Genomic DNA, 22,713 nt, shown 5'->3' with positions numbered 1-22,713 from the left:
TGTGATCGGAGAAAAACATGCATTTGTTTCTAAAAGTGTAACTATTTCAAACTTCTGGGAACCACATAACGTGATAGGAGCAGATTTCTGTGAGTAAAATACAAACATTTCTGGACAAAATAAATTCTGAAAATTTGGTGGGCAGCACGCGCGCCAGGGTCCCAGATTCGATTCCCCACTGGGTCACTGTCTGTGCGGAGTCTGCACGTTCTCCCCGTGTCTGCATGGGTTTCCTCCGGGTGCTCCGGTTTCCTCCCACAGTCCAAAGACGTGCAGGTCAGGTGGATTGGCCATGATAAATTGCCCGTAGTGACCAAAAAGGCTGGAGGGGTTATTGGGTTACGGGGAGAGGGTGGAAGTGAGGGTTTAAGTGGGTCGGTGCAGACTCAATGGGCCGAATGGCCTCCTTCTGCACTGTATGTTCTATGTACTATGTTCAAAATTAGACTCGAGAAAAATCAACCCAAATTAGTGCTGGGGATAAAAAGCTGAGCAAATCATGTGAAAACCAAATGGTTGCTGCCATGGCAATGAGCGCAGAGCTGCAGCTCAGGACGAATTGGGAGGCTGATGATATCACAGCAGCATTTGAGACGTTCAAACTGAAGTCAAGATTGACATTCAGTTTTTCGGGGTACAAGCTCAACTTTGGGAAGAGCGAGCTGTTTGTGGTACACCCGGGGGACCAGGAGGGGGGGGATTGGTAGGCTCCCATTGAAAAGGGCGGAGAGGAGCTTTAGGTACTTTGGGGTGCAGGTGGCCAGGAGCTGGGTGGCCCTGCATAAGCTTAACCTTGCAAGGCTGGTGGAGCAAATGGAGGAGGAGTTTAATAGGTGGGACATGTTGCCGCTGTCTCTGGCGGGTAGGGTGCAGTCAGTCAAGATGACGGTGCTTCCGAGATTTCTGTTCCTGTTTCAGTGCCTCCCCATCCTTATCCCGAAGGCCTTTTTCAGACGGGTTAACAGGAGCATTACGGGGTTTGTGTGGGCACATGGGACCCCGAGGGTGAGGAGGGTGTTCTTGGAGCGGGGCAGAGATGGGGGGGGGGGCTGGCGCTGCCCAACCTCTGTGGATACTATTGGGCTGCCAATGCAGCGATGGTGCGTAAGTGGGTGGTGATGGAGGGGGAGGGGGCAGCTTGGAAGAGGATGGAGATGGTGTCCTGTGTGGGCACGTGCCTGGAGGCGCTGGTGACGGCGCTGCTGCCGTTCCCTCCAACGAGGTATACCACGAGCTCGGTGGTGGTGGCTACCCTCAAACTTTGGGGGCAATGGAAGCGGCACAGGGGGGAGGTGGGGGCCTCGATGGGATCCCCGATGCGGGAGAACCACCAGTTTGTTCCGGGGAGAATTGGTGGCGGGTTCCTGAGTTGTTAGGAGGTTGGGTGACCTGTTTATAGACGGGCAATTTGCGATCCTGGGTGAGCTGGAGAGGAAGTTCGGGCTCCCCCCGAGGAACGCCTTTCAGTACATGCAGGTGAGGGCCTTTGTCAGGCGGCAGGGTTCCCTCTGCTGCCGCTGTGTGGGGTCCAGGACAGGGTGCTCTCGGGGGCGTGGGTTGGGAGGGGAGGATCTTGGCGGCATACCATGTGATGCAGGAGATGGACGAGGCCTCGGTTGAGGAGTTGAAGGGTAAATGGGAGGAGGAGCTGGGTGAGGAGATTGAGGAGGAGACGTGGGCGGACGCCCAGGGGAGGGTGAACTCTTCGTCTTCTTGTGCGAGGCTTGGCCTCATACAGTTTAAGGTGCTGCACAGGGCTCGCATGACCGGGACAAGGATGAGCCTTGAACAAGGTTCTTTGGGAGTGAGGACAGGTGTATTAGGTGCTCTGGGAGCCCAGCAAATCATGCCCATATGTTCTGGGCATGTCCAGCATTGGGGGAATTTTGGAAGGGCGTGGCAGGGACGTTGTCGAGGGTGGTAGGATCCAGGGTCAATCCGGGCTGGGGGCTCGCAGTATTTGGGGTTGCGGAGGAGCCGGGAGTGCAGGAGGCGAAAGAGGCCGGTGTTCTGGTCTTTGCGTCCCTGGTAGCCTGGCGGAGGATTCTTCTTCCGTGGAAGGACGCGAGGCCCCCAAGCGTGGAGGCTTGGGTCAACGACATGGCAGGGTTTCTCAAGCTAGAGAAGGTGAAATTTGCCCTAAGGGGATCAGTGTAGGGGTTTTTCAGGGGGTGGCAGCCATTCCTAGACTTCCCGGCAGAACGATAGAAACAGGCCAGCAGCAGCAGCAACCCAGGGGGGAGGGGATGTTCTGTTGTTTTGTACTAAAGGGACGGGCATATTTGTTCTGTGCCAGCGCTGGCCCCGCACATGCGGGAGATGTTCACAGACTCGCTAGCTAGGGGCACGTTGCCACCCACGTTAGCACAGGCCTCAATCTCGCTGATACCTAAGAAAGACAAAGACCCAACGGAATGTGGGTCATACAGACCCATATCTCTGCTGAATGCAGACGCCAAAATACTGGCCAAAATCCTAGCCAAAAGGCTAGAAGACTGTGTACCTGAGGTGGTCACAGAGGACCAGACGGGCTTTGTCAAAGGTAGACAGCTGACCGCGAACATCAGGCGCCTGCTGAACGTGATAATGACCCCCTCCGGGGAGAGAACACAAGAGGTGATCGTCTCCCTGGACGCAGAAAAGGCCTTCGACAGAGTCGAATGGATATACCTCATAGAGGTACTGGAGCGGTTCGGGCTTGGAACAGGGTTCACCGCTTGGGTAAAGCTCCTGTACAACGCTCCCATGGCGAGTGTACAGACCAACAATACCAACTCCCAATACGTCCAGCTGCACAGGGGCACCAGACAAGGATGCCCACTGTCCCCGCTGCTGTTCGCACTAGCAATCGAACCGCTAGCAATCGCGCTCAGGGCAGCAAAAAAGTGGAGGGGGATCCGAAGGGGAGGTAGAGAGCACAGAGTCTCACTCTATGCGGATGATCTGCTCCTCTATATCTCGGACCCACAAAGCAGCATGGACGGAATCATCGCGCTCCTGAAAGAGTTTGGAGCCTTCTCGGGCTACAAACTCAACATGAGCAAAAGTGAGATCTTCCCATTACACCCGCAAGGGGGGGGGGGGGGGGGGGGGGGGGGGGGGGGGCAGCACTAAAGGGGCTGCCGTTCAAACAAGCCCGACATAAATTCCGCTACCTGGGGATCCAAATAGCCCATGACTGGAAAGGGATCCACAAATGGAACCTCACCAGCCTGACGGAGGAAGTTAAAAAGGACCTGCAAAGATGGAACACACTCCCGCTCTCCCTCGCGGGGAGAGTTCAGACGATCAAAATGAACGTACTGCCCAGGTTCCTCTTCCTGTTTAGATCCATTCCGATCTACATCCCCAAGGCCTTTTTCAAAGCGCTGGACAAACTCATCATGGCGTTCGTATGGGGGGGTAAAAATGCTAGGATCCCAAAGAAGGTCTTACAAAAAACAAAAACCAGGGGAGGGTTAGCCCTCCCGAATCTACAATTCTACCACTGGGCAGCAACAGCCGAGCGAGTAAGGGGATGGATCCAGGAGCCAGAAGCTGAGTGGGTGCGTGCGGAGGAGGCCTCCTGCATGGGAACCTCCCTCCGGGCCCTCGCCACGGCAGCACTCCCATCCCCACCCAAAAAACACTCCAGCAGCCCAGTGGTGACAGCCACCCTCCAATCCTGGAACCAACTGCGGCAGCAACTTGGCCTGACCAAATGTCGAACAGGGCTCCCATCTGCAACAACCATAGGTTCAAACCAGCACTGACCGACGCCACCTTCAAAAGGTGGAGGCAGGACGGGGGGACACTGACAGTCAGGGACCTATACACGGACGACAGGATCGCAACACTGGACGAACTGACAGAGAAATTTCAGCTAGCTGGGGGGAACGAGCTACGGTACCTGCAGCTCAAAAACTTCCTACGAAAGGAGACAAGGACGTACCCACAACCGCCACGACAGACACTACTGGAAGACCTACTGGACGCAAGTATCCTAGAGAAAGGGAACTGTAGTGACATGTATGACCGACTGGTAGATAGGGACGACACCGTACTGGACGCAACAAGGAGGAAATGGGAGGACGACCTGGGGATGGAGATCGGGTGGGGACTCTGGAGCGAAGCACTGCATAGGGTCAACTCCACCTCCACGTGCGCAAGGCTCAGCCTGACGCAACTAAAAGTGGTACATAGAGCCCACTTAACAAGAACCCGTATGAGTAGGTTCTTCCCGGAGGTGGAAGACAGATGTGAACGGTGCCAAAGAGGCCCGGCCAACCACGCCCACATGTTCTGGTCTTGCCCCAGACTCGTGGAGTACTGGACAGCCTTCTTCGAGGTAATGTCCAAAGTGGTGGGAGTGAGGGTGGAGCCATGCCCGATAGTGGCGGTCTTCGGGGTTTCAGAACAGCCAGATCTATTCCTGGGGAGGAGGGCGGATGCCCTTGCCTTTGCCTCCCTGATCGCCCGCCGTAGAATCCTGTTTGGCTGGCGGTCAGCAGCACCGCCCAGAGCTGCGGACTGGCTGTCCGACCTCTCGGAATCTCTCCAAATGGAGAAAATCAAATTTGCCATCCGAGGGTCGGACGACGGCTTCCACAGAACGTGGGAGCCATTCATGCAACTGTTCCGGGACCTATTTGTGGCCAATGTACAAGAGGAAGAATAGTCGGGGGAAGGTAGCGGGAGGGGGGGGGGGACTACAGGTTCGTTACGGGGGTTCGATGGCTAGCTAAGGCCCAAAACCAAGCTAAATAAACATGTTGAGGGGGGGGGGGGGGCGCAGTTACTACTACGAAGATGCTTACCTGTAAATATGTATGTTAATTTTTGCGTGTTTGTTTTTGTTTGTTTTGTTTTTTTTTGTTTCTCTCTCCTAACAATTTGTAATTTGTTCAATATAAAATACGAAAACTGAATAAAAACATTTATAAAAAAAAAATATTTGTTCTGTGCCAATGTCGGGCATTAATTCATTTCCTCTTCTGTGTATACGCGGGGGGGGGGGGGGGGGGGGGCGGGATTTCTGTCCTGTCTATTGAAGGGACGAGCAGATGTTTTGGCGCAATGATGGGTGTTAGTTTATCTCTTCCGCTGTGTATGCGCGGGAAGAGGGGGGGGGGGGGGGGGACTGTTCTTTCTGTTCTTTGTAAAAAAAAAAATCTGTCTTTTTGTTGTTGATTTTATGCAAAAATTTGAATAAAAATTATTTTTAAAAAAAGATTGACATTCAGTAGTGATGTGTGGGGGTGAAGTCCAGGCCATCTGTCGTGCTTCCATTGTGTTTATGCTTTAACTGATAAAGACATAAATTGTGCTACAAAAGCTTGTATGGGGTGAGGTGTCCTCGGACATGTAGCCGAGGACGGATCTCCCAACATATATTGAATAAAAGAATAAAACTGTGGCTGCTGGAAACTGAAACCAAAGAGAAAATGCTGGAAATTTTCAGCAGGTCTGGCAGCATCTGTAGGGAGAGAAAAGAGCTAACGTTTTGAGTCCAGATGCCCCTTTATCAAAGCTAACAGACAGAGAAAGTGGGAAATATTTATACTGTGGAGTGAGAATCAAAGATAAGTTGTAGCCACAGAAACCCAGGGAAACGGGGTGCTAATAGCCACAGAAACCAAGGGGAAAGAGTGCTAATGGCAGTCCCCAGAGAGGACAAAAGGTGTGAAAGGCCAAACAGCAGAGAAACTAGCATCAGAGGGTGAACTGTGACAGATGTAGATGTGGGGGGAGGGGAAGGGGAAGCAAGGGGGAGAAAGGGTAGGGAAAGGTGCATAAGATGTGGAGGGTTAAATATATATAAAGAAAGACAGGAAAGAAAGAAATGGTAAAAGACAGTTAAAATGAAACGGGATGAAAACAAGGGTGGGGTAGAGCTAATCATCTGAAGTTGTTGAATTCGATGTTGAGAACGAAAGGCTGTAGCGTGCCTAACCGGAAGATGAGATGATATGATGTATACTGAATAAAGACATTTAGTCACTGGAACCCTCACACTCTAGTCTCATCCTTTAACCACAACAGATAGTTTTCTAAAAGGCACAAGTGAAGGGGAAAGGGTCAGCTACATCCTTTTGTGGGCAGGAGAGAAAGAGATAGTGGGAGACGAATTAAGATGACAGTAAAAATCCAGACAGAAGTTTTGCAGAATTCAGCATACATCTCCAGCCAAAGTTAAATCATTAAATCCACCTATTTTACTGTTGAAGTCTGAGCTAGGAACTAGATGCGCCTGTTGGCAATTCCTTTATGAGACTGAGGAGGAGAATAGTGAACAAGTGCAAATTATAGGAAATGGATGAAAGGTTGGTGGATCAGCTCATTCAGGGGCACTACATACCCTAATGCACAAAAAGTTCTGATTGAAAAAGACAAGCTCACAATATCACAGGCTGTAAGCACTACCAGAGTACATGATAATCTTTAATATTGTCACAAGTAGGCTTACATTAACACTAACAACAAAGATACTGTGAAAAGCCCCTAGTCGCCACACTCCGGCACCTGTTCCGGTACACTAAGGAAAATTTCAGAATGTCCAATTCACCTAATAGCACGTCTTTCGGGACTTGAGGGAGGAAACCAGAGCACCCGGAGGAAAACCATGCAGACATGGGAAGACGGTGACCCAGTGAGGAATCTAACCCGGGTCCTTGGCACTGTGAAGCAACAGTGCTAACCACTGTGCTACCATGCCAGCACAAGTAGGCAGATGAAGATGCTGATACTATGCAAATGGCTGGCCTTCAGTTAAGTCATGAGAAAGGCAGCAGGGTTGATGCAGTGAAACAGCAATAAAAGAATACACATCAGACAGAGAGATGTGTAAGAGCTATGGATAACCCATGGAGCGAGATTTTCCGGAAAACTTTCTAAGTGCAGTAGCGAGCAAGAACTGCCGTGAGCTTCCCGGTGCTAGGTCCAGTGAGGCCAGCAATGCAATACATTAATTGGTCCCCTTAACAAGGCCCCTCATGCTTCATGCCTCAAATGAAGGCTCACCAGCTGATTCGCTGCAACCGCACTCACCAGCTCCCCGCTAACAAGGTCGAGCAGCACTGAAACAGCTCTTGCTCAGCCAACCCCACTCAGCCCATAGTCATTGTGCTGAAACGACTGGCCCCAACATGTCGAGGCATGGACCTGGGGAGGTTCCCAGATGCAGTCGAGGCCAGGAGGAATGACCTGTTCCGCTGAGGTACCGGAGGGTGAGCCACTGGGCAGCCAGTGATGAAGTGGCAGCGGCTGTCAGCTCGGGCAGCGTGACCAAGAGGACAGGTCTCCAATGCCACAAGATCAAAGACCTCCACTGGACCACATGCGCGAGTTGACACTCCTTCCCCCCCGAAACGTTTTCATCCCCAAGCTAACAACCCCCCAAGCCTCCCTTAGTCTCCACTTCCCTTCACACGACAAAACTTTCTTCACACACCGCCCCTCCCCCAACCTCCCAATTGCTGATGCACATCAAGTTCAGGCAGTAACGCCCAGGCAAGACAGCAGTCAGAGGATCCCAAGACCCAGCTGGGTCCCAGGCAGATGCTGAGCCTCTGGAACAAGTTTATCTCGAGCTGAATCAGACGTTAGGGTTTGGCCGGGACATTCAGGGGGAGATGTGAGCGATACTCCAGCAGGTCCATACCGATTGGAGGAGTCCCAGAGGCTATGGGCACAGGAGATGGCGCCAGAAATGCGTGGAGCCAAGGCCAATACTGCTAGGATGCGACCGTAGTGGATAGTCTGGTGCACACTCATGGCTGAGGGCCTCGGTAAATTGACCGACTCGCTGGGGGACACGACCCAGTACCAGGTGGAACTTGATGAGGCACTGCAGGACATGTCCTGGTCTCAGATGGGAATGGCTGAGGCGCTGCAGAGCTTGCCCGAGTCACTGAGGAGCATCACTGAGCGTGCAACACCATAGTGCAGACATTGCGGAGCCATCAGGGCTGGTACAGCAAGATGACTCAGAGCAGCTGCCGCTTTGTTCCGAGGTGTGCTATGGGCACTGACTGGAGGAGGTCAGGGTGGCAACCCTGACACATCCTCTGTTCCGAGATGCCCTATGGGCACCAACCGGGAGGAGGTCAGGGTGGCAACTCAGACACAACTTATGGATTGGCAACGGTGGCCAGCTGCACCCCCGAGTTCCACCCCTCGGACTAAATCGCGTCTCGCAGTCAGCACCCGGAACAGGGTGGCACAGCTGTGCGTGTGGCGCCGTCAAGTACGCAGTGGCCCTCCGGCCCCAGAGCCCCCATAGGACATTCGCCAGGGCATCGAAGGCCAAGGGACGTGGTAAGCAGCTGGTCGCCTCCACTTCTGATGTGCGTCCTGGGGATATACCTAAATGTAGCGGTACAGCAAGCATGTCGAGGTTCACTGAGAGGGCAGGGGTAAGGGTGTAAGGAGGGGCGTGTGCGTGGGGCAAAAGGTGTGGGGGAGGGGGCATTGGGGGTTTGGGAGAGGGGGGACGGAGGGTGGGGATAGTGGGACAACACCATTGGGAGAATGGGGCAGTGGTGTACACTTGTACAAGAAAAATTAAAATTACCTCACCACAGCCAGTATGAAGGTGCTGGCTCTTTGTTCCGCAATACAGCCGACCATCAATCCCATGCCCCAACAACCCCAGACAAGGGGTACTGGCCCCCCTCAAAAGGAGTACTAATCAGTGCCAACGTGACCACTTACTGGGGGGTGGGGCGATGAATCACGGGAGGCCGTGGGATACGGGATGGCTCTCGTTAATTGTATGGAAATAGGGCTTAAGTGGTGATTATTGGTCACGGTATGGCGGGATCCCGATTTCGCCTACGGGAGCGACCGGTTGCATTGCAAATGGTTTGGCGCCTGGTGTGGTTTTCATTTTTGGCCTCTCCCGCTATTCACCAGTCCAGTCACGCTCTGCTCGTGTGAAACGAGGCCATTGAATCGCCCCCATGATTTCATATGGATCAGACTGTAGACATTGTGGAAAAGTTATGCAAGACAAAGAGGGAAGATAGAAAAGGAGTTAACAGAGGCATAGCAACAGGGAGAATCAGTCAGAAATGAACCAAAACATTCATAGAAGTGTGAGAATACAATAGAATGGAACCATACAACTATATGGAATGTCTGGATGTGACAATTCCCAGAGAAAAGAGATTCATATAACTACTCAGATCAGGAAGAGAACGAGAAGTAATCTTAACATGACCAACCATAAATCTAAAGCTGAAGACTGATAATACAGCGTAAAATGATTCCACTCAGACAAGAACAGAAGATCTTTCCTCAAAATTTGAAAGAAAATGGGTACCCAAAGAAAGTTGTCCTGCAATTGAATAATGCCATGCTGATGACATAGGGATAACTGCGACATGAAACTAAGATTGGCCCAAATCTGAGGGACACCATAAGACATAGGAACAGAATTAGGCCATTTGGCCCATCAAATCTGCTCCGCCATTCAAACATGGCTGATATTTTTCTCATCCCCATTCTCCTGCCTTCTCCCCATAACAAAGGAAAAGATGTTAACTGTATGTTCTACTGAAACAGATGGCCCGGCTATCCTGAGGTTGAACAGTTGCAAGCAGCGAAAGGAGGCATTGAAGTTTGAAGGTAATGCACCCAATGAAAAGACCCCTCCGATCTAAAGCAAGAAAAATCTTGTCCAAATCAGGTGGTCTGGTTAGCAAGTTTGCAAATGATACTAAGATTGGTGGAGTTGCAGATAGCGAGGAGGACTGTCAGAGAATACAGCAAAATATAGATAGATTGGAGAGTTGGGCAGAGAAATGGCAGATGGAGTTCAATCCAGGCAAATGCGAGGTGATGCATTTTGGAAGATCTAATTCAAGAGCGGACTATATGGTCAATGGAAGGGTCCTGGGGAAAATTGATGTACAGAGAGATCTGGGAGTTCAGGTCCATTGTAACCTGAAGGTGGCAACGCAGGTCGATAGAGTGGTCAAGAAGGCATACAGCATGCTTGCCTTCATCGGAAGGGGTATTGAGTACAAGAGTCGGCAGGTCATGTCACAGTTGTATAGGACTTTGGGTAGGCCACATTTGGAATACTGTGTGCAGTTCTGGTCGTCACATTACCAGAAGGATGTGGATGCTTTAGAGAGGGTGCAGAGGAGGCTCACCGGGATGTTGCCTGGTATGGAGGGTGCTAGCAATGAAGAAACGTTGAGTAGATTAGGATTGTTTTCGTTGGAAAGATGGAGGTTGAGGGGGGTCCTGATTGAGATCGACAAAATTATGAGAGGTATGGACAGGGTGGATAGCAACAAACTTTTTCCAAGAGTGGGGGTGTCAATTACAAGGGGTAACGATTTCAAGGTGAGAGGGGGAAAGTTTAAGGGAGATGTGCGTGGAAAGCTTTTTTACGCAGAGGGGGGTGGGTGCCTGGAATGCTTTGCCAGTGGAGGTGGTAGAGGCTGGCACGAAAGCATCATTTAAGATGCATCTAGACAGATATATGAACGGGCGGGGAACAGTGGGAAGTAGATCCTTGGAAAATAGGCGACAGGTTTAGATAAAGGATCTGGATCGGCGGAGGCTGGGAGGGCCGAAGGCCTGTTCTTGTGCTGCAATTTTCTTTGTTATTGTTCAAATTTACCTATAGTGCTCTGATGAGATGGTTGGATGCTTTGAAGATTTTGAGCATCACATCACTATTGATCCAGAGAAGAAACCGATGAGTTTCCCCCCCCCCACCCCCATAAATTTCTGCACTTATCTTTTGGTCTTGGGTAACCAGGATATGTTCCATCAGAAAGTAGGCCAAGACATACAAGGAACGCAAATAAATAGTCGGCATAGCTGATAATATCTAGATCTATGGTATAGATTAAAAATATCTTAACTACCATATATATGAAGGCACGGACAGAACCAGAAAAGCTGGAATCAAGCTAAATGCAGACAAGTATATTGTGAAGGTAACAGAATGCCAGTTCTGAAAACTGATGTGCATACCTGATGGAGTCAAGCCAAGACCTGAACAAATCACGGTCACTGCAAGGTGACCTACATTAATATCAATGTCTTGTCTATGTGTTTGTTTGACATTGAGGGCTTAATTATAAATGTGCCACTGAAGAAAGCCATTTGCACTGTCACTTTCATCTATTTCCATCTATCTCATGAACTTAGCAATTCACACAGTCAAGTTCAGTTTCAATGAGAACGTATGTTCCCAAATAGATGGTATAGCTGTTGTATTCCCTCCAGATGCAGCACTTCGAACATTTGTCTTCAGTTTTCATGAGAAATGTGTTTTTTATGGAATAAGCCCCATTCTCCTACCAAGCATATACTTCCAATACATAGATGTGTTTGCAATCGCTGCATCTGCCGAGGTGTGTCAATATTTCCTTATATACCTTAACACGATCCATCCCGACTTTGGTGGCGACATATAGGGGAGAATTTGCATATAAGGTGGCTCCCACCAGAGAACTTTATTCAAGTTCTTTTCGCCTGATTTTTATAGGAAATTTGGGCTCAAGTTTGGTATTATTGATGGGTTAAGTATGCCACAACAAGGGGCTGCCCAATAGATACTGGACCCGACAGCAGAAGAAATAAAGAATTAGCGATGAATTTGGATGCTTCGTGAGTCCTGTCTGAAAACAAAATGGCTGAGGCTGTTTGTTGCAATTTCAGGGTCCATTCTATTAACTGTTGAGATCTTTGGCAGTGGAGCTACAGAAATTACGTTGGGAGGCCTCGTAGGACCATGAGAAAGCGATAGAGGCGGTGATGTCCTTGATTCGAGTGGCCTTGACTAAGGTGGACGAGGTGGTGAAGGTGCACCCTGAAGGAGAGATTGCAAAATATTAAGGGCCAAGGTGGAAGACTTGGAAAATCGTAGGGCGAGATTCTCCGCAAATGCGGAGAATCGTAAAGGCTGCCGTGGGACAGGCCGTGACCCACGGCAGCCTTCACGGCCACTTCCGGGGCCGATTCTCCCCCCCCCCCACCCCCCGGGCGGGGCTAGGAGTGCGGCCCCGTGCGTCACGGCCTTGACGATGGGCGTCAAGGCCGCACGTCAAGCATCACGGCGGCTGACGATGTCAGCCACGCATGCGCAGGTTGGACAATGCCAATCCGCGCATGCGCGGTTGGCGTCTTTCTCCTCCGCCGCCTAGCAAGACGTGGCGGCATGATCTTGCCGGGCGGCGGAGGGAAAAGAGTGCGACTGTTTTGGACACTGGCCCGACGATCGGTGGGCACCGATCGCGGGCCTGTCCCCTTCCGAGCACAGTCGTGGTGCTCCCGTGCCAAACGGGTATCTGGCGTCTGTTTCACGACGGCAGCGAGCAGGTGTGTTTGCTGCCGTGGTGAAACGTGCGTGAAGGGCCGGCCACTCGGCCCCGGAAAATTGTGGATTTGTGGCGTGGGTTGGACGTGGGGGGGAAAGAATAGCGGGAGGGCGTGAAAAATGTGGCTATTCTCCCACCCAGAGTGGGGGGCGTAGAATCGTGCTCGTAGTCTCGCAGACAGAACCTGAGGGTGGTTGTATTGCCGGAGGGTGTGGAGGACCCAAGCCTGACAAAGTTTGTGTCGCAGTTGTTTTGGAAGATGGTAGGGGAGGGGAAATGGCGACTGCTCCCAAGTTGAATTGTGCCCACAGGTTGTTGAGGCAGAAGCTCTGTGTAGGTGAACCATCGTGTGTGATAATTGTGCATTTCCACAGCTTTCAGGACAAAGAAAGAGTTTACGTTGGGCAAAGGATCATCGTGATTGCAGATGGGAGGGCCAGACGGAGAGAATTTATCAAGTGTTGGGGCGGAGCTGGCCAAGAGGTGTGGTGCATTTAATAAGCCCAAGGCTGTATTGTATTGCACTAAGGTTCAATTTGGTGGTTTACCCCGCGTGCCTCCATGTGACCCACAAAAATAGTCTATTACAGTACTTTGAGGCTCCAGAAGGAGGTTGAAGTGTTCGTGCAGAGAAATGGACTGGGATCGAGATAAATTTTGTTTTTTGTAATGGTTGGGTAATGTTTCTATGGAGGCGGGTGGCTGATTTCTGTTTTTGATGGGGTGCTTATTGGGCGGTTTTGGGAGTGTTTTTTTAATGGGGAATTTTATTGTGGGGATTGGAGGGATGGGGTTTATTATTGCTCATGGTTATTTCTGTATTTTTTCTCTCTCGCCTTTGGAGATAATAAAGCTTGTTTTGGGCAGGGTTGGTTAGCATTGGGGAATTTTGATGAATCGCACTGTGTGTGGCTGTACCCAGCTAGCTAAGATAGTTAGTTAACAGGACCAAAGGGATGGGGATAGCTGTAGCTCATAGAATCATAGAATATACAGTGCAGAAGGAGGCTATTCAGCCCATCGAGTCTGCACCGGCATTTGGAATGAGCACCATGCCTTCACCCTATCCCCATAACCCAGTAACCCCACTTACCCTTTTGGACACGGAGGGGCAATTTAGCATAGCCAATCCACCTAACCTGCACATCTTTGGACTGTGGGAGGAAACCGGAACACCCGGAGGAAATCCATGCAGACACGGGGAGAAAGTGCAAACTCCATACAGTTACCCAAGGCTGGAATTAAACCCAGGTCCTTGGAGCTGTGAGACAGTAGTTGGGCAGCACGGTAGCATTGTGGATAGCACAATGGCTTCACAGCTCCAGGGTCCCAGGTTCGATTCCGGCTTGGGTCACTGTCTTTGTAGAGTCTGCACATCCTCCCCGTGCATGCGTGGGTTTCCTCCGGGTGCTCCGGTTTCCTCCCACAGTCCAAAGATGTGCAGGTTAGGTGGATTTGCCATGATAAATTGCCCTTAGTGTCCAAAATTGCCCTTAGTGTCCAAAATTGCCCTTAGTGTTGGGCGGGGTTACTGGGATAGGGTGGTGGTGTTGACCTTGGGTAGGGTGCTCTTTCCAAGAGTCGGTGCAGACTCGATGGGCCGAATGGCCTCCTTCTGCACTGTAAATTCTATGATCTATGATCCAACCAATGTGCCAACGTGCCGGTGGGCAGGCTTTAAAGTATGAGCTTCGGGGTTTTGTTTTCATGTTGGATGGGGTTGGAGGGGCAAGTCATTAGTCACTTGGTTGAGTGATCAAGTTGGGTGTGGTGGGAGGCAGGGGGTGGTTTTGTTTTCTGACGGTGGCTGGGGTCTCTCCTTTGTTTGGTCATGTTGGGGGATTTAGCGGTCATCTTGGATGGGCCGGGTGTCAGCTCTCTTGAAACTGCCTCACATGGTGGGAATGGCTGACCCTGTTATGGTGGGGGGTAGACGACCCGCCCCAACCAGCTGATCACATGGAACATGAGGGGGTTGAGCAGACTGGTAAAGAGATCGAGGGTGTTTGCGCACCTTAGAGGTTTGAAGGCTGATGTGCTGCTGTTGCAGATTAAAGATCAATTAAGGTTGCAAAAGGGTTTCTGGGGCAAGGGTTTCATTTGGAATTTGACTGTAGGGCCTACGAGTCAGCGATCTTAATTAATAAGGTAGCTTTTTTGGCAACTAGATTTTGACAGATCCAAATGGGAGATATGTTATGGTTAGTGGGCTGTTGGCAGGTGTCCCGATGGTGCTGGCCACTGTATATTGGCCAAACTGGAATGACACAGCCTTTATCAAAAAGTTGCTGTCTTTGATCCAGTTGGTGAATTGGCCTAGAATGGAAATCCCTCTGCTGGATCAGTCCCAACCGGAATTGTGGCCTTTCATTAATGCAGTCCCTTATTTGTAGCTTGGAGCCTCCTTTGCTGATGACTCCATGGCCTGCCATTTTCATTGCAAGCAGTTGAGGGCTGTCCTGATGCTGGAAAAATGGTGGAGTGGTCACAGAATTGCCCCTAATTTGAGTCTCAATAATCTTAACTGGCTCTCTGCATTGTAGGAAATTTCCTAAATGAGTTGGGAAGCTATCCGATCGTGGCTCTCCCCACCACCCCTGCCTCCAATCCCACCACCAAGGGGTTGGTAAAATTCAGCCCAATGGCTTTAGTATTCCCAATGCTTAGTTTAAGACTAATCCAAGAGTGTATTTCAAGCAGACAGGTTGATAACATAAGCAGTGGAACGATTAGGAAACATAATGAGTGGTTGAGCTTGATATTAGCATACATACAGGAATTAAACCCCTGTCTGTCAAGTGCAGCATGTACATGAAAAACTCCAAAGATGATGGTGCAGAGTTGGAGGAAAATGATTGGTGAGGTGAGGATGCTTTGGTTATGGTTGAAAAAGCAGAAGTGGAATCAGAAGAGTCCAGTCCCATTGAGCTAGCCAATAGAAGTTAGGTGTTGGAACAGGGGCCAGGATTCTCCCAGAATTGGCGGGGTGGTCCGTACCGGCGCCAAGAGCAGCGTGAACCACTCCGGCGTTGGGCTGCCCGGAAGAGGCGGAATCCTCTGCACTTCTGGGGGCTAGGCCAGCGTTGGATGGGTTGGCGCCGCGCCGACGGGCTACTGTGAGTTGGCACATGGCAGAATCTCCGGCATGTTCTGGCGCATGAGTAGAACCGCCGGTGTGTTTCCTGCGCATGCGCAGGGGGTTTCTTCTCCGCACTGGCCATCGCGAAGCCTTACAGAGGCCAGGCCACTATGGGGGCTCCCCCCCCCCCCCCGACCCCGTGGCCGGATCCCCCATGCCTCCCCGTGGACCACGCTAAACGGCCGACAAGCCAGGTCCCGCCGGGATGGACCATGTCCATTTCACGCCAGCGGAACTGGCCAGGATCGGCCATTTGGCCCATTGAGGCCGGAGAATTGCCGGGTGGCCGTTGCCAATGGCCCCCGACCGGCGCGACGTGATCCCCGCCCCCGCCTGAAAACCGGCGCCGGAGAATTCGGCAGCCGGTGTCGGAGCCCCAGCGATTCTCTGGGGGATCAGAGACTTCCGCCCAGGTTGTTTTGTTCACCTGTGTCAAAGGCTGCAAAGAGGTCGAGCAGTACAAGGAGTAATAATTAAACAGTCACAGTCAGAAAGAATATTGCTCTTCATTTTGGTTAAGGCCTATTAGTGCTGTGGCTAGAGCAGAAAACTGACCAAAGAGACTGGCGTATGAGGCTAAAGAACAAATGTGCCTGACTTCCAGTGGCGGCCATGGTGTGAGAGGTCGCACACAGGGCTGCTCCTGCTTAAAGGCATAGAAAAGAGCTCTTGTACCCGATATCGGGTACAACTTCGACAGAAAGGTGTTGTTGAAGGTCGAAGGAGTAGTTTCCCCCAGGAGTGTTATGCTCGCTGGTTGCCAAACCTGGCAGAAGACGGTGAAATCCCTGGCCAAGGATTTGGAGGAGACCTGTGGCGCAGCAGCCACTGTAAGGATGGCGGAGGGGGAAGGGCTTGTGCAAGTCGGAAAGCCCCAGATGGAACAGTTGATGGCTTTCATTAAGCATGGGTTCTACAAGCCGAGGAAGGATATAAGAACATAAGAACATAAGAACTAGGAGCAGGAGTAGGCCATCTGGCCCCTCGAGCCTGCTCCGCCATTCAATGAGATCATGGCTGATCTTTTGTGGACTCAGCTCCACTTTCCAGCCCGAACACCTTAACCCTTAATCCCTTTATTCTTCAAAAAACTATCTATCTTTACCTTAAAAACATGTAATGAAGGAGCCTCAACTGCTTCACTGGGCAAGGAATTCCATAGATTCACAACCCTTTGGGTGAAGAAGTTCTTTCTAAACTCAGTCCTAAATCTACTTCCCCTTATTTTGAGGCTATGTCCCCTAGTTCTGCTTTCACCCGCCAGTGGAAACAACCTGCCCGCATCTATCCTATCTATTCCCTTCATAATTTTAAATGTTTCTATAAGATCCCCTCTCATCCTTCTAAATTCCAACGAGTACAGTCCCAGTCTACTCAACCTCTCCTCATAATCCAACCCCTTCAGCTCTGGGATTAACCTAGTGAATCTCCTCTGCACACCCTCCAGTGCCAGTACGTCCTTTCTCAAGTAAGGAGACCAAAACTGAACACAATACTCCAGGTGTGGCCTCACTAACACCCTATACAATTGCAACATAACCTCCCTAGTCTTAAACTCCATCCCTCTAGCAATGAAGGACAAAATTCCATTTGCCTTCTTAATCACCTGTTGCACCTGTAAACCAACCTTCTGTGACTCATGCACTAGCACACCCAAGTCTCTCTGCACAGCGGATCATTCAGATATGCAGGAGGATCATTCAAAAGCCATTGAAGGGGCTGTGGCATCTCTAAAGGGCTCGAAGGAGAGGGTGGAGAAATGTTTTAAGGCGCAGGGGTCGCAGATCCTAGAGACTGAAAGGGTGATGGCGGATCACAGTGATCAAGTGGTGGCATTGGAAGTGGAGGTGGGGCTCTTAGGAGACCATTGCAAAACGTTGAAAGCAAAGGTGGAGGAGCAGGAAAACAGTTTCAGAAGACAGAACCTGGGAATAGTGGGCCTGCCTGAAGGTGTGAGTACCACGAGGTACGTGGCAAGGATACTGGCGGGGCTGGTGGTGGAAGGGGTGCTGGATAAGGCCCCTGAAGTGGACAGAGTGCACAGGTTTCTGAGGCAGAAGGCTAGAGCAGGGGTACCGCCGCGGGCGGTGATCGTGAGACTCCATAAGTTTGTGGAGAAATAGAAGATCTTGCGGTGGGCCAAGGAGAAGTGAAACTGTGAACGGGACGGGAACGACGTCCGAATACATCAGGATATTGGAGCTGAGCTGGTGAAACAGTGTCCAGGGTTCAACAACGGCAAGGCGATGCTATATCGGTGGTAGATAAGGTTTAGGGTGCTCTACCCGGCGAAATTATGGGTGATGTTTGAAGGCCGGGAATATTACTTTGAGACTCCAGAAGCAGCCGAGGACTTCATCATGGAGCATAAACTGAGGGAGAACTGAATTGAACAATTCTGTGGTACCATTTGTTGGGAAGTCTGTTTCCCGAATTGTTTATGTGTTGTAACTTATGTACGTTTGTAATAAAATACATTTTTTAAAAAAAGGACATATGTGTCGGTATATTTCAGAACATTGGAGAAGGACGGAAGCATGCATCCCAAGAGATGACCAAATCAGCAACCCGTCTTCCCCCCACACATTGATGGAGGGGAGTAGGCTGGTTGGACATTCCATGAATATATTTCATTATAAATTGGACTCCCACTGTGCGATTGAGAGCCAGATTTAAAGATCACTGTAGCTGTGCAGCTGCCCCAAGGCTCAGGAATCCTGCAGTGAAGGGGAATTTGTAGCTGCTGCTCCCCAAGGTAAGTGTTGTTTTTTTTGGCATTCCTTGTGGACCTGGAGGAGCAGGAGTGCCTTCTCTGCCCTTGAAGGAGCTTTTAGCATTCTACCATCCCAACCGTCGACCTTCCCCGCTCCCAAATACCAGGGAACTATCTGAAAGTGTCCTTGTCTGCAGTCTCCTGCTTCAGGTTTTCCTTGTCACCAATCAGGTGGTCAATCTCTGAGGTTTTTTGATTCAACATGACTTCAATGTCATTGGTTCTTCAGCTGTTTTGCTACTTCCCACATCCCCCTTGCAGATAGCAGGGCCATGAATGCTCCATCAGTGACATAGAACTCCAGAGCTCCTCGCACTTACTAGTAGTGATGGTGGGGTATGTGTTCAGAATGAGGGTCAGTTGATAGTCGTAATAGTACAAAGGGATTTCAAGTTAGCATTATACACTAGGCTGATTGTAAATTAGTGGATGGTTTAAATAGAGTTTCTTGAGGTTGCCAGCAGATGGCTAAGCCAGTGGTGTGCCTGAAATGCTTAAGTTTGCATCCCTGGGGCGGCACGTGACTCAGTGGTTAGCACTGCTGCCTGTGGTGCTGAGGACCGGGGTTCAATCCCTACCACGGGTCGCTGTCTGTGTGGAATTTTCACATTCTCCCCGTGTCTGCATGGGTTTCATCCCCACAACCCGAAGATGTGCAGGTTAGGTGGATTTGCCACGCTAAGGTGCCCCTTAAATTTGAAAAAAAAATAATTGGGCACACTAAATTTAAAAAAAAAGTTTACATCTCTTCCACTTGAAGAAAAAAAAACTGAATCAGGGCAATGACTGGGTTCGAAGGCTGTCAACATTTGGTGAGAAGGCTTCAAAGATGGAGGTGAGGAAGTGGTTGAGTAAATCAACAGCTATCAAGCAACTGGAGGGCCAAAGACTAGGTAGTTAGAGAGGCCATGGATGATCGTACGTTTGAGGAAGTAGCCTTGAATATGGGTAGGAGAGTTTGTAGGGAGGGAGAGTCAATTCAGAGGAGAGTGGGTAGGAGATCTGAGATGGAGATTTAAATTACCGAAACTGAAGTTCAGTGCAAAGGCTGAGAGAAGAAAGAAGGGAAGATTTAGAGAAAAACATGGGGTTAAGATGGATAATAATGAGGATTTTAAAGGGAAAGTGAAAGGTGTAGAACATGGTGTTCTAGGCCCAGCTAATTAATCAATGGCCTTCCTTCCATCATAATGTCAGAAGTGGGGATGCTCACTGATGATTGCACAGTATTCAGTACCTCATGCAATTGCTCAGATACTGAAGCAGTCCGTATCCATATGTAGCAAGATCTGGACATCCTTCAGGCTTGGGTTGATAAGTGGCAAGTCACATGGGCATCTCACAAATTATTTGGTAATGACCAACTCCAACCAGAGAGAATCTAAGCATCTCCTCTTGACATTCAATGGCATTACCATGGCTGAATCCTTGACCATTCTACATCCTGGCGCAATACCCTTGACCACAAACTTAACTAGACCAGTCATATAAAAACTGTGGCTACAAGAGGTCAGAGAACTGGCATTTTGCACCGAGTAACTCACCTCCTGATTCCCTGCAGCTGGTCCACCATCTGCAAGGTACAAGTCAGGGGTGGATAGAATACTACATTTGCCTGGATGAATGCAGCTCCAACACTCAAGAAGCTCAACATCATCCAGAGCAAAGCAACAGCTTGATTGGCACTCCATCTACCACCTTAAACATTCACTCCCTCCACCACTAGCACATTGGCGGCTGTGTGCTCCATCGACATGATGCATAGCAGCAACATGACAAGGATTTGGCAGCACCTTCCAAACAACATCTATCACCTAGACGGACAAGAACAGCAGACACCTGAAAACAGCACAACCCGCAACTTGCTCTTCAAGTCACACACCATCCTGACTTGAAAGCATATCATCATTCCTTCACTGTCACTGAGTCAGAACCTGGAACTCCTTTCCAAACAGCACTGCAAGTGCACTTACACCAAACTGACTGAGCAGTTCAAGAAGGTTCATCACCACTGCCTGAAGGGTAATTAGGGATGAACAACATGATGGCCTTGCCAGTGATGCTCACATCGCATGAAAAAAAAACATGGTTAGGTGATTGAAGAAAAAGGTGTCCGAGTACTAGGAAAGGCCATGGTGCGACTAGCTGATGACCAAGGTGCCACACCAGCAGTTTCTGTGGGTGATGGACAGCATAGACAAGCTGGAAGACTTTTGCCAAGGAAGCATGAGCCAGGTTTAATCAAACTCAGATGCCAAAATGATCACCCACAATAGGCTGAGGATGTCATGGCTTTTGCTTATGGGTGGGCTGACATTCTAGATGAAAATGCAGTGTGCAGCAGTGGTTATTGAGGATTGTGGTAGGTGTGGTTCATGATGCAATAAGGAGATTGCTGAGGTTAGTTACCAATGGGTGCATAATTTGGGAAGGTTGGCGACGGAGAAGGATTTTTCCACGTTCATGCCAGTGTTAGGTACCACATTGGATCCATTGGCAGATGCCATGAGAGGTATCCAGTGTCGACGTGGGTTTGATCAAGGGAAGTTCTAGAAAGCCTCAGTGATGGCAGGAATGAAAGAAGAATGAGTAATGAATGACTGGAGTAGGAATTTGGTGATGGTGAATTACCTGACAGGGAAGTGATGAGAGGAGGTCTGGCTGGGTGTAAAAAGGATGATGTGTTGACAACAGAACAATTTACCAATTCTGTGGTAAGGCCTGATACATTTTAAAAATCATTTTAAAACTATACTTTAAGATATAGTAGATTGCAATATTTTTACTGTCTGGTAGAAACAGTATATTGTTGTTTATCTGGAAGTATTCGTGACACTGGAGGTTATCTTTCACTGATACAAGATATGAATGAAATTCAAACCTATACATAAGCCAATTATTTAAGAAGTGTGCATAATTCAGACTTGCATCTCATAAAATATATTAGTAGAAGTATTTAAACAATGAACCTTACCTGAAGCACACTTGCCATCTCTTTCCATCCAATACTTTAATAAAGCTTGACTCTGATCCACCAATGAATTTGGGTTTTCAATTCTGATTTGATGGATCTGTTCCTCACTGAAGTCCAGATCCCTGGCCAGCTCTATAATAAAAATAAATGTATCGACAAATAACGTATATAAAATTCACTTGGGTTTCTTTTCACTCAATCACATCAAAAGTACTGCAAACTCAAGGGACTCTATGATTTTCTAGACAATAGCAATTCCAATGAAGTCTGCTGACCCTTTTGCTCAAGCTCCCGATCATGGACATAATTGTTCTCAATGATTCAAGATTATAACATAATAAGTGCATCGAGAAATTATTTCCAGTTGATTCAGGAAACATTCTCTGTTCAATGCATATCTTTAAGGCTCACAGAAGGTTTAACTTAATTTCTAATTGAAATATAGAGAAAAGGAATCTTCCTAGAATAAGGAAGATAATTTACTGTTCTTAAAGAACATTTTGGAAACGTCCTGATATAGCACATGGAACTAATGATTTGTGCAATGTTAATCAATAAAGGCAAGTGTTTCTGGGACTTCTCCAACTTTGCCGAAGATTTCGCATCATATTTTCACATATCACATGATATTTTCAACGCTCCACAATCAGGATATTGTCATTCTTCCTTGGGAATCCGTTCCACAGGTCTTATCCATCCTCTAGTTCCTCAAGGTAGATTTGTTTTTTACACATTGCTAATGAATATAGCTCCTTATTTCCAAAATGAATGTTCACAAAAGAGAGCAAAAAATAATTAATCCATAGGCTTTCAACGAAAAAGTAAAGGTAAGCTATCAAGATTAATGCTCCTCCTCCTAATGGACTGAAATGATAACTGAGAGATTGATGGGGAAAATAATGGGAGAAAGAATCAAATGGAAGCAGAGCTGCAGAATCTTTTGGAGAAAAACTGAAGAATTAACAACACTGATGTTCTGCATATAATTTGTTGTCGCCTGACTTGTAATTAAGCTGATTTTATACGTGTAGCATTTAATGATAGTTTATTTGAGGAGTTTTAAAAGTTAATGGGCTGGAAGTTATGTGGGGGTTCTCTTGATTTCCTGCTGTAACTTTGATGAGAGACTGGCAGAATTCCCAGAAAAACGACTTAGACCGGCGTTTATACCATTTCCCCAGGCGATCTGCTGATTTCCCAGTAATTTACAATGAAATGTTGGGAAATTCAGGACCAAGTGTCATTTTTATTTAAAAAGTACTCAATGACAAAAAACTCCTTGACTCATTAGGTGGATTAAGATGCATCAGCCAATTGTAATTGGATGTAGAAGTATTGCCTGTTCTAATGCAAGGAGACCTTGTGGCCCAGTAGGTAGTATCCCTGCCTGTGAGTCAGAAGCTCCGGGTTCGAGTCCCAGCCATAACATGGCCAGCAGGCTGAGTATCGACCTGCAAAATCCTTTCAATACGCCAATGGCTGGCGTTAAGGGTGGGAGAGATTCCTG

At 49.0% G+C, this 22,713-nt stretch overlaps 1 protein-coding gene across 28 annotated transcripts in view; it reads right to left on the bottom strand.

Annotated features, from left to right (window-relative positions):
* The window catches only part of ank2b (ankyrin 2b, neuronal), a 1,110,754-nt gene that overhangs the window by 44,280 nt on the left and 1,043,761 nt on the right, over positions 1 to 22,713 (bottom strand). For all 28 annotated transcript variants that reach the window (XM_038792202.1, XM_038792212.1, XM_038792216.1 and 25 more), the window contains one exon: positions 21,207 to 21,338. In XM_038792202.1, the coding sequence (XP_038648130.1) occupies positions 21,207 to 21,338 (132 nt within the window). The remainder of the gene's footprint in view (positions 1 to 21,206; positions 21,339 to 22,713) is intronic.

Source organism: Scyliorhinus canicula, chromosome 3 (assembly GCF_902713615.1).
Source record: "Scyliorhinus canicula chromosome 3, sScyCan1.1, whole genome shotgun sequence".
Taxonomy (NCBI): Eukaryota; Metazoa; Chordata; class Chondrichthyes; order Carcharhiniformes; family Scyliorhinidae; genus Scyliorhinus; species Scyliorhinus canicula.
Note: the sequence above shows the minus strand (reverse complement) of the source record. Positions and strands in the feature narration are given on the sequence as shown.